We start from the raw sequence: 12,890 nt of genomic DNA on the forward strand, positions 1-12,890 counted from the left end.
ATGTGATGTTTTCAGTTTAATTTTTGTGTCATTCTCCAGGTGGGTTGCATACCAGCAGAAATATTTCTGTGGAGAACAATATGTATTGGAGAAAGGAAAATATAAATGTTTCTTTGACTGGGGAGGATCTAATAACATCATCATGTCAATTCGACCTATTAAGTTGGTGAGTTACCAGAACTTGAGAAGGGGAGAACCTAAAAGAAATCAGAGCTTTGGAGTTCAGAGCATACAATAATATTGTAATATGGGCTGTGCTATTTAATCAATTTGTCTATTTACTTGAAAACAATTTAAAGACCCTTATGAATGACATAATGAGTCTGTCATAATGAGGACGGAGACTGAAATGGACGCTGTGGATCTTTCAGTCGGTTAAGATGATTGTCAGGGAAACCTCATAAGAAGAACTTCCCTTTAGCATACTACAGTAATAGAAAGAATTATCCTGGCCTGGAAAGAATAATTTGCCTTAAAAGATAGTAATTTATAATGCCTAATTCATAATGGCTGTAAAAATACTTGAGAATTTATCTGGCCCGTATTGGTTTTGTATAACAGAGATCTGATTATTTTGTTATATTTGTGCTAAAATATTTGTAATACATATAGTGAATAAAGACAGAAAATATTTTTAATCCATTATTAAATCTAAGATAGTGTAACTTTCCCAAATAGATTACTGCTGGAACCATCAAAACTGTAATGCAAAACAAAGGCAGTCCTCAGTAATAAGTATATAATAAATGGTACTACTGCACTCAAAATGGGAAAGGAACATTTAACCTTGTTTTGAAGAGCATGTGTTGAAACAGGCGTCAAAGTCTTCTGTTGTTTTTAATTCTGTCTTTTTTTCAAGAAATAGACTCAAAAATAAGCACAGAGACATTTACATGGGCTCTAATCCACATTATATGAACTGAGTAATGCTGATGCAAATTCTGTGTGGAAAGGCACAGAACAGTCTGGCAGGTAGTCATGAGCTTACAGGCAGCTGATGGCAGGGGCCCAAGAGCCTGGGAAGTGTGTTTTCACTCTGCTCTTGAGTTTATAATTAACAAATTTCAGGAACTTGACATGTCTCCTAGGAAATGAATTGTAATTAATTTTATTTATTTATATGCATGTATATATATTTGTTATTGCAGGAACCGCTTGGAACGAATGAGCCTCCACATTTGGTATGTTGACATTATATAACAGTCTCTAGTACTAAACTGCATTTATTAATTAAATACAGGTAATCTTGAATGTTGTTACTTCAGATGATACCTCAGTATTATCATCTCCGTACAGCCAACCAATGATGGAGGAAACTGGTAGATTTATAAATATTAAGTTTGCTAATGTTCTGCTCTTTGCTTTATTGCAGATCATACATACCCTTGAATATTCTGTCCTCAAAAATGCAAGCAGTTCAGTAGGTTTTGAGTAACTTTGAGTCTCTACAGCTGTTTATTTTCCTCCTCTTTCCTTCCTGTTTCTGAAAACTTGCTGTCACCTGCATTCATCCTTCTCTTTGTGGTGTATTTTCTTTCCATTATTTAGCATTGTATCTGGTTTGTCACTATCTTGTTCACGTATGAGGTGAAGAATAAAGTGTAAGCTGCAGAAAATTGAACTACACTCTTCAAGCCTATAGATGTATCAACAGGGGAAGTTGGGTTTTTAGTCTAGTCTTTAGTCTTTGTAGTCTGCTTTTCGTAGTCTCCCAAGCACGTATAGCCACTCCGTAGGAGTAGGCACCACTTGCTCCGTGCTTCCCTTTTCCTCACAGTAACATATGACCTTAACTGAACACATCTTGATTATAATAAAACTATGATAAATCTCTTCTACAATACTTTCTGATAATTTCCTTGAAAGTTGTGTCTAACTTAATGACAACTCATAAGGAGACAGCAGTACCTATAATTCGCTTTTAGTCTGAAGAATAAGTTAGTTTAGTGTTTTATACTTTTGGTCCTTATCTTACAAGGTTATGTTCCATTAATGTACCTTTGTGGTATCTTTCTGAAACAAAAACCTGCTCAAAGTGTTTGTGCTCATCACCAAACATGGTCTGTGTCTCCCACAACATTCTGTGCCAGCAGGGCTCTCCTCCCTTCCTGCATTAGTTGTTTGATTTCTCTTTTTCTGTCTTGGAGCGTGCTGCTAGCGATGAGCTAAGTGGTTATATTGCTCTCTCTATGACATGCTTTTAATTAAGCTAATTTGGAAAACTTTATTTCAAGAAACATGACATTTTTTCAGGCAAAAGAGACTTTAGAGCACAGTGATTCTGTTTCAGAAAACTTAAGTATTTTGTCATCTGGACATGATTTTGCTCTTTCTTGCTTGGATGGGCACAGTAGCCGTAAGTGCGTGGGAAATACATACGTTGTGTTACTTAGCAGGTTGACCACACCCTTCTTTTTCTCCAAGTATTCTAGTTCTACAATTTTATCATTAACCCAGGACTACAGGAAATGTTTCCTGTCTGAAGACATAATTGGTGTATTATTTTAGTCTTAAACACTGATTTCCTGCCAGACCTATTCATATGACAGTTTGCAGCCAAATCCAAAGACTCGTTAAGTACATTCACAGTAAGGCATTGGTAAATGATACCAGATAAAATAAACAACTCAGAGGAAACCAATGGGATCCAAACAGTTGAAGATAATTTTCTCTTCATCTTCAGCTCTTCTATATTTTCAGGATCTCCCTAAAACTATTCTTTGAGTGCTTTAATCCAGTTTTGCAGACCTTCAATTCAAACCTTTGAAGTTTCAATAAATTGTGCTTTACGGTTTTTTTATTTGCAGTAATAAGTGGAAAAAAAAAATCCCCTGTGTGTATATATGCACAGTCACCTTTAAATACTGACATATACTAGACTCTGTTTTGCCTTTTTTGTTCTCTAATAGCAGTCTTAACACTGTTTGTAAAAAAATACTTGTCCTGGTTTATCACAGTCCTGGTTTTCATAGGATTCTGCCATAAAGCTAGGGAAGGAAGAACATAATTCATATTGCTACAGCTCTTTTAGGAGGGGTAATATTTTGAGTAAGTTTTTATGGGAAAGCATTTAATCGCTTAGGGTAAGTAGAGGACAGTCTTCTGGATAACTATGAAAAATTTCCCATTCAGAGTAAAATAAAAATTCCCATGTATGGAACAGTCTCTTTGGAACTTCAAAGCATGGTGCGTATGAGCTGGCAAATCCTTAAGCATCCTAATGTTTGACCCTTGTATAAGCCATATACTGGTTATTTTGAATGATTCTACATTTTCCCACATTTACTAAACATACATCTGAGCTAAGGGAGCTGTTTTCACTGTCTACAAGAGTGTGTCTTTTTCTTCATTTCTGTTTTTAGTTGCTCATCAGAAATTGAAAGGCAACTAATTTTTCTTAAATCTGTCAGTAACTCCCGTCACCTTTTCCTCCTCCCAGGCTGCCTAATAAACAAAGTACATATAATGTAAGTATGTCTCAAATCACCAACTCTAAAAAGTCAGTCACTTCATTTATTAAAAAATAAAACTTGGTTTTGTCCAACAAGAACAAAGCCTCTTTCAATAGCAGCTGACTTGTGCAGATGATTTAGGAAGCAGAGATAATTGCTGGGATAACTTGTATTTTAACATGCTGTCCGTTGACTTATTAGGAAGCAAAACCTCATATAGTGATGCCAAACCCTGACAAAGTAGAGATAGCTTGAGACTAATTGGAGATACACAGTGTTTTCACTGAGGAATCAGTATTTCACCCCAGCTTTTGGGTGAATTAAGATCATAATTCATTATTAGATAAATTCTATATAAAAATTAGTTATAGATCTTTCAAAAAAGCCTTGCATAGCATCTGGCCTATGAAAGAAAGACAGGGTGTATATATATATTCCTTTATAAAGAACTTTGAGTTGAGTGGGTAGAAAATACTATGTAATTACAACTTAAGTAGATGCTTTGTGACACAGCAGTGCAATTATATTTAGAGAAAAATCAGTTACACTTTATTCATTGTATTGTAACTGATTTGTGTTCTCCAATTTGTAGTTAGAGTATGCAAGGCGAGGTTAAGCCTTTCTTGTTCTTTCTAGAAGGAAATATATTCATTTCATTTAAAAACGTAGACTGAGCTTTTCCATAAAATCATCTGCTGATACTTGTGTTTGGTCTTCTTGCTCTGTACTGGCAAAAGCATTTGATTTCTTTTCTTTGGCAGGAAGCTAGGCCAATTTGGGGCATGAAGGGGGAAGTAGCTCTTGCAACAGCCGTCGTGTTTTTCTTCCATTACAGAATATGAGCTGTTCTCTTGATACAGTTAAATTTTTCATTCTTTTCCAGCCTTTCTTTCAGGCCTTAAAGTGAAATTCACCTCAGTTACACAGTGGCAGCCCAAGGGTACGGAGTTCTAGGCAACTTTGCCATAGATCATAGGCTATATCATACATTTTTCCCTTTTTTTCTTTTTCCTCTTTTACTACAACACTTTCAACCTTATTGCTTTTTCAGGGTGAACTGATCACATCTTACTGGTAGGGTATGGTTCAATGTAGCTCAAACTTTTTCACCATGACGTGTAAAAAAAGCTTAGCTGAACTTCAGAAGTTCATGGTGCATCTACCAGGCTGTACCCAGTTCCCCCAGAAATTCTCCTGCTAGTTCTTAGATGAGAAACTACCTGCTATCACTGTGGTCACAGGAGATTCCAAGGCACTTTATCAGCTGTATCTTTTGACCAAGACTTCCTGGTCCTGATTTGAAGACTGGATTGCTGAGCTGTAGCAAGAGTTAGCTGCAGTTCAGGAGTACTTTGAATGGAAGATAACATCCTTGAGTCCTAGACATGTCTTTTTCTCTGGGCCCTCTGCTGCTGCAGTTAAACTTACGCTTGATACCACTGCCTTAGCATCACTGGGAAGCATCCTGTATGAGACCCAGAGACGATAAAACACTTGATCTTTCTGAAAATAAAGCATATGTAGAAATGTAAAAGATGTCTTAAATGCAAAATCATTCTTTTTATTGTATCTTTTTTAATTGAATGGGTACTTCTCTAAGAGCACAGCTATTTCTGTTTACATTAATGATAATGTGTTCATTTTCCTTCTAGTCATTGGTTTTGTTTTGTTTTGTTCTTGTAGCTCAAAGCTTTCAGTAATACACATTTCCAAGGAGCATGTATAGATTTCACAGCAGAAGTTTCTGATTTTACATCATTCATACCATGTTCTTTTAAGGTTCTTCGGGGATGGTAAGTCTGTTGTTTTACATGCCACCATTTTAAGTAATATGAAATATGCTACTAAATTTCAGACAGCTGAAAGTGCGTAACACATGCCCATCATACTCCATCATTTCTTAGACCCTTTGTCTTGCAGTGCATCTCAGTAACTCGTCCTGTCATTGGTTTGGGGAGTATGCATTTTGTTTTCCCTGTGGGAAATTTGCACAGTTACTGTGATTCTTTTGTTAATTCCAGTTAGAATTTATTCCAGATTTTGAGAACTTGGTACAGTAGAAGTGTCTGCATTCCACTTGCGTCGTTTGACTCTGGAACTGAGATTTCTGTACCACATGATTTGATTTTTGCTGCTTTGGTTGCTTTGTGGCATAGCCTTTCAAGTCACCTTACTTTTAAGCTTAACAAGAACAAACAAATTTTTTATTCCTTACTTTCTTAGCAAATATTAAATCTTGAAAAAAACCTTACTGTTAGTAAGCAGCTAGAGCAGCTAATCTTTTTTTGTTATATTATTCTTGCAGTTGGCTCCTGTATTACCAAGGGGAAATCACTGACAATCACTGTGTGCTGGAAGAAGGCCTCTACGTTGACCTCAGTTCCTGTGGCTGCCCGACTGCTACAATCAAATCCCTCAAGCCTATTCAATATGTAAGAAGTTTATTAAAAAAAAATAACATTTTGGAACTCTTTTCCTAGTCAGATGTCTGAAGCAAGTGCTTGCGCTAAACAAACTCCCACTTCAGGGAAAACAGTGAAGTTTGTTTTCTTGGCTTACAGGGTTTTTTGGGTTAGGAACAAGTCAGGCTGCGTGCACGCATGCATGTGGTCACTTGTAGTCACACACACTTTTGGGTGTTCTGGGCTCAAAGTTGCTCTCTTTTGTAGGAGTCACATTGGCATTTTTCTGACTGGTCTTTATAATGCAGCTCAGCAAGCTTAGTTTGCAGCGAGACGTTGATTTTGTCATACTGTTTAAGCATACAGGACTTCTTTTATTAGGCTTACGGCCAATGTTAAGTCTTAAAGCAAAGCACGCACAGAAGACATGAAAGTTGAAATTACAAGATAGCATATACTTGCAATAATCTGTTTAATTTATTAACTGTTTAGCAGAAATATAAAAATGGTTTTCACCTCCTAATGGGATCTCAGATTGTGGGTCAATAAAGTGGTATAGTATACCACGCATGTGGCCCTTGTGTATGACACATCAGATGGCCCAGTCCGAAGCTTATGTGGCCATCCTCTGTCTTGGTGACTTCTGAGATACAGGACAAGTACTTATTGCACATGCATATAGTCTTTGTGTGACTTTCAGGTCATGTTGGTTGTACTACCCGTGCACACAGCTGGCAGTCAAGTGACCTATTGTAGCAGTAAGGTGAGTTATGAGGTCCTCTGTGATCAGGAGGTTGGACAGGAATGCATTGAAGTATCCAGTACAAGACAGATACAGCTTTTTGGATCCTATTGTAATCCTGCACACAGGACATATGCCTCTGGAGTCTTGCTGTTATGTCTGTGCCTTTATTCCATATCTCGGTGTGCTCCTATGCAAGAGCACAAAAGATTAGCTGGCTGTAACGCTGTCAGTAAAAGAGAAGAAAGGGGCTGCTCTGCCTACTCCTCTCTAGCACTGACCAACTTCTCCAAAACTCTTCCTCCTTCCCTGATCTCAGAATACAAACTCAGTCTATGTGATGTTTGCCCTTCAATATAACTCTTACGAAACCAGGCTTTAAAGATTACCCAATTCGTTTTTCTTCAAGTATTAAAGTCCTTTTTCCTTTATGTGAACAGATTTTTAAAAAACAAAACGGGTAAAGAAAAACCCCAAACACCCAAAGCCATGGTAATGGTGGGAAGGACGTACAACTCGAGTTTGAGAGCTGGCCATGTCTCTAGGTTACATAGGTACAGTGACTTCAGCGGAGCTATAGCTTCCCACCTGCCGAGAGCCTGGTTTTCAGATTAAAGATCTCCTTTTCACGTTAGGTTTTTGGACTCTTGCTCTGCTGAATCAGAATGAAGTTTTGACGTGATATGGTAGGTCTCATCCAAATTCCCCAGCCGGTAATCTCATAGGGAAATAACTATGCAGTTTAGCATAGTTGGAAGCTACTGGCAGCCCTTGATTACTGAGGGCCAAGCCCTGGGAGAGAAGTGTGTTTGGCAGGCTGTGTGTGAGAAGCTTACACACATCTTCCTGTACTTTGTAAGTGGCTTGCACCTCTTAGTTCAGTTCCTCTCTTGCAAATAGGAGCCCTTGTATTTTACAAAAGTGAGGCACTAAGCAGCGTAGAATGCTATTGAACCACACCTGTTTCACAAATAGAAATGCCCTCATCGGCCCCTCACACGTTGTGCATGCTAGTTGCACAGGACAGCGCTCAGAGGCATTGTGTAGTACAGACGTGATGTTAAGCACGCAGCAGTAAGCTTGGTCAGTGGTCAGAAACAGCTGTAGTTAATTCTGTGCATTGTCCACAATGCAGTGTTCTTGGAACAGAGCCCTTTTTATTATAAGGTATTTCTGTTAGCTCATTCAAGAGACCAGCGAGCGTATACAACAATTCCACTTGGGAATACCTTTACTGAATTCACTTGTGACATTGGGAACCCCTCCCATTGTTCAGCTTTAAATACCAGCCCAGTTTCAGACCTAAGGTATCTCAATAGCTCATGTGTAAGAGGGAAAATGTTTAACCCCGAAACCAAGCCCCAAATGTGCATTGTCTCCTGCTCTCCTTTAAGTGAGATGTATTTGCTGCTCGTGTAACTGTTGGAAGGACTCTTGCACCAGGGGAGTGATATATTGCTTCACTGTGTGAGGTTTCTGCATCCCAGATGTTGACTAGCAGTAGAGGCCCATGTGTGGCACTGGCAGAAGGGAAAAAAATACGCTTTTAGTAGTACAAAGAGCTCATAAGGCTAGCTTGTTATCAGCTTTTGAAAACAGTCCAAATCCATTGACTTGTGTAGGTGTGGTCCAGCTATGTATTTCAGAAGTAGATTGTTTCAGCCATTCCTTCGGGATAGAAGAACAAATCTGCTGGAGGAAATCGGGACACAGGATCTGGGTATTCCCTTTCCAATTTGCAAGATTGTAATGATTATTAACTATATGTTACCTGGATACCGTGCAGCTGAGTGAAGTCCCAACTCTGGGCCTTTATCTTCAGGATGTGTATAAAAATATAGATTCTTTGTGTGGTGCTAACTCCAAAGTAGCAGTGAACCATAACAGTCAGCACAGGCCACTGACACCTGCGGGGTGTGCAGCTTGGCTGGGCAGCCATGCCGATTTCTGCATCTGACCCTGAATCAAGATGCACTTCCTGTTTCTATCTGTTCCGGTAACTAAAAGGAACATCTAGCAATGTTTTTACTATTGCATGTAGCAATAGCATGTAACTTTTTGAGTTTTCACTTAAAATCTGTAACAGTTTTGAGGGGCTTTTTGGATGTTGTCAGCTGCCACAAGATTTCTGGGCTCTCCATTTTGGAAGGAGAATTTGACGCCTAAAGTTAGTACTTGTAGTACTCTCTCATGGCATGGGTGTGCTTTTGTGACCTGATGGAACAACACTGTAAGGTGGCAGTGGGATTTTTGGGACAGAGCGAGGTAACAGTAATGCCTTAATCTATGTGAAACAGCTAAGAACTTCTGCAAAGCCTTCACTGATTTTTTTAATTTTTTTTTTTAAACCAGTTGAAGATAAGGAAAGGATTTGAGGGAATAGTTTGTTCTCTGGAAAATGCAGAAAACAAATATAGCAAATTTTCTAAATAAGGAAAATTTCTTAGGAAAGTAAACTTTTGAGTTTTTAGATTGAAAATGTCCAGAAATATAGTTTGTTTGTTTAAGAGCTTAATTACATAACAAAATGAAAAATCTCATTCTAAATCACTGAGTTGGCCCAATTAGAAAAAAAAAACAAACAACAAACTTTCAGAGCAATGAAAAATTAATTTGGATAAGAAACCAGGCTCCAGACTAGTGATGGTCTGATTTCTTCACTGTGATAACAGTATTTTAGGTTGATTAGCTTTTATTGTAACCCTTAGCTCTTGGGGGGATGTTTTATGGGCTCTTTGCTAAAGAGGGAAGTTGTCATCATTTAAGTATAGCATGCTACCCCCACCCCCTCCACACACACTCCCCCATTTCTCAAGAAATTCAAATTAACATGGTTCCACTTCAGTTATTTAGTTGTTTCCCCATTTGCTATGCATTGGTGTCACAGAGGAGTTAAGCACATTTTGCAACCAGTGTCCTCTACTGTTTGTTTGGGAAGTAGCAAAGCAAAAGTTAGGTAGACTCACAAGGAGAGCCCATCTTGGCTCATTCTCCGCAGCGTATAATACTCAAGCTAAATCTTTATGAGAACCTACCTGTATTTTTCCCCTGCTGTTCCCTTTTGCTCAAATTCAGACTGGGCTGTTTTGTCCTTCTGGGGGCGTTTAGGAAAAACTATAGGTTAACAAGAGGATACAAAGAAGGAACAAAGCACCTTGATAATGAGAAAATAATGTCCTTTGGTTTCAGTGTTCTGGGAAGAAAAATAGTATTGCAATACTCATGTATTAATCTAGATTGCATATTGAATAGTGATGTGTTACGTGGCCTCTTCCCTTCTGAGAAGGGAATGCTTCTGAAAGACCAATGAGTCTTTTTCATGTTATAAGTGGGGAAAATAGGCTAGAAAGTATATCTCACAGGAATGTATTTCTTAAGTGAACAGACAGTTACACACTTTGGAAGCCCACTTAACATTAGAAGGGTATACAGCTATTTAGTAGTGGTAGAAACACTGGAACTAGTGTGACTCGCCTCTCATTGTCTTCTTTCCTCTAAAAATCCCAAAGCACTCTTTAAGAAATACTCATTGATGGAATTTGCTGGTATTGTTGGTAGTATCCACTCTGTGGGCAGGTAAAAGCATAGCACAGGTTAAGGGCTGCTGCATTCGCTGCAGAGGTGCAGGTTTCCATGCCTGCATCAGCAAGGAGTTGCCTTTTGCGGTGCTGTGAATTCATAAGGAAAGCCTGGGCAGCTCACCTGGTGGCAAGAGAGCAGGTGAAGTCAGCTGGGCCATTTATAGTGCCATGATTACTTATTGGGACATTTTCCCAGTGTTTGTTGTTTGAAGTGGTTAATCTTCTGTGATAGAAACCCTTACAAGATGTTCTTACAAAGGGGAGTTCAGCTCCAGTGCTGCTTTTTCTCAGACGTGTTGTCTTGTCAAACTCCCTGTAGTATTTGATGTGACTTACAGGGGCAAGAGCATTCAGGATTGTTGCAGTGAGCAATTAGTTTTCCTTCTAAAATGTTAACTTCAGCTCTAAAGTCAAACTAGTCTCATAGTTTCTAAAAACAAAATTGAGATCTGGGTTGTAGGTTGTGCAACGCCTTTTTTTTTTTCCTTTGTTTTTTCTTTTCTTTTGAGGCAGTCCTTATTCTTGCTCCGATCGATTGTGATAGTTCCTGTATTTCTATATTGATTATCTTTTCTAAATTAAATACAGGTGTTAACTAATCTCCCCAGCATTCCTGTGAGGCAAATAATGAAATCAGATAAAAAAATTTATCGGTGTTTCCCAGGGCCGGGCAATGAGTCATTTTGTGTAGCTGGGACTGGACCGTGGGTGTTAACATCCAGTGCCGTGTTCCTCTCCCTCAGCCAGGCATCCTTCCCATGCTGAAGGGAGTAGCCTGGCAAGCACAGCTTCAGTGAAGAAAGACAGTTGTAAATGATGAGTTAGCCAAGACTGAAGAGTAAAGATCTTTCCAAGGATGTTGTAATACAGCTGTGGAGGCTCCTCTAGTTAAGGCTCTGGCGAATTCTGTTTGCGTAGCAACGGGCCAGCAGGGACTCAAAGTGGGGAAGTGTACCAGCCCTTGCCATGAGTGGGTTACAGTCATGCTTTAATCTGGCCCTGCAGATTTCTTTCTTTGGCTTTATTCAGGCTTTCCCATCAAAGTTTGCAAGAGCGAAGTTTACAAAAAAAGGTGTGAGGAAAGGTGTTCTGGGGTGAGCCCTTCTCAAAAGGGCTTTATTAGTAATAATTTTAACAAAATTCATAATGAAAAATTATCCGTATGTTCTCCATAGCTAAAATTATACTTGTTTTTATTATAAGCATGTGTGCAAGTTCACTTGTGCGCTTGGTTTTCAGTTGTAGGACATTCTAGTTAGCTTCTTTGTGTCTGTACACTACTGCTTTTCAGTGGGTCAAGCACCTAAGCCTTGCACTGCAAACAAAAGGCATTTGAAAGGAAGCTCATCTTGCACTGATCTTTGTTTAATATCAAACACTTCAGGTTTGCATTGCGTTTTTTCTGAACGGGTGAAGTATAGAATTCTCTTCTGAATTGTGAAAAATTTGTGGTGCACAGCTTCTCTCCACTAAAAGAAGGTGGAAGTAATTTCAGTGAATCAGGAACTGGCTGGATGGCTGCACTCAAAGGGTTGCGGTCAACTGTTCAATATCTAAGTGGAAGCCAGTGATGAGTGGTGTTCCTAGGGGGTCAGTACTGGGACCAGTGCTGTTCAACATCTTTGTCGGAGACATGGACAGTGGGATTGAGAGCACCCTCAGCAAGTTTGCCAACGACACAAAGCTGTGTGGCATGGTCGACACGCTGGAGGGAAGGAATGCCATCCAGAGGGACCTGGACAGGCTTGAAAAGTGGGCCTGTGTGAACCTCATGAAGTTCAGCCAGACCAAGTGCAAGGTCCTGCACCTGGGTCACGGCAATCCCATGCACAAATACAGGCTGGGCAGAGAATGGGTTGAGAGCAGCCCTGAGGAAGGGGATTTGGGGATATTGGTGGATGAGAAGCACAACATGAGCCGACAATATGTACTGGCAGCCCAGAAAGCCAGCCACATCTGGGCTGCATCAAAAGAAGTGTGGCCAGCAGGTCCAGGGGTGTGATTCTGCCCCTCTACTCCGCTCTGCTGAGACCCTACCTGGAGTACTGTGTCCAGCTCTGGGGTCCTCAGCACAGGAAGGACATGGTCCTGTTGGAACAGGTCCAGCAGAGGGCCACAAAGATGATCAGAAGGCTGGAGCACCTCCCCTGTGAAGACAGGCTGAGAGAGCTGGGGTTGTTCAGCCTGGAGGAGACTCCAGGGAGACCTTATAGTGACCTTCCAGTACATAAAGGGGGCCTACAGGAGAGATTGGGGGAGACTCTTTATCAGGGAGTGTAGTGACAGGACCAGGGGTAATGGTTTTAAACTGAAAGAGGGGAGATTTAGATTAGATATTAGGAAGAAATTCTTTACTGCGAGGGTGGTGAGGCACTGGAACAGGTTGCCCAGGGAAGCTGTGGATGCCCTATCCCTGGAGGTGCTCAAGGCCAGGCTGGATGGGGCTTTGAGCAACCTGGTCTAGTGGGAGGTGTCCCTGCCCATGGCAGGGGGGTTGGAATTAGCTGATCTTTAAGGTCCCTTCCAAACGGAACCATTCTATGATTTGAGGGGAAAGTCTGAGCTGAGCTGAACCATGCAAGAGATTTTTAGTACGTTGATTTCCATGGCTTACCTTTCAGCCTCTGAAATCAACACAGTGGGGAGGGAAAAAGCGGTCATTTTCATGGCATCACGTGCTGTATTAGGCGTAGACTACCACACCTGTTAAGTA

General features: G+C 40.0%; 1 protein-coding gene across 1 annotated transcript in view; it reads left to right on the forward strand.

Annotated features, from left to right (window-relative positions):
* CRYBG3 (crystallin beta-gamma domain containing 3) overlaps positions 1-12,890 on the forward strand; it is a 97,247-nt gene that overhangs the window by 71,092 nt on the left and 13,265 nt on the right. The window contains exons 15-18 of the mRNA XM_074166384.1: positions 40-166; positions 1,149-1,181; positions 5,136-5,245; positions 5,758-5,884. Of these exons, the coding sequence (XP_074022485.1) occupies positions 40-166; positions 1,149-1,181; positions 5,136-5,245; positions 5,758-5,884 (397 nt within the window). The remainder of the gene's footprint in view (positions 1-39; positions 167-1,148; positions 1,182-5,135; positions 5,246-5,757; positions 5,885-12,890) is intronic.

This window comes from Numenius arquata, chromosome 1 (genome assembly GCF_964106895.1).
Source record: "Numenius arquata chromosome 1, bNumArq3.hap1.1, whole genome shotgun sequence".
Lineage (NCBI taxonomy): Eukaryota > Metazoa > Chordata > Aves > Charadriiformes > Scolopacidae > Numenius > Numenius arquata.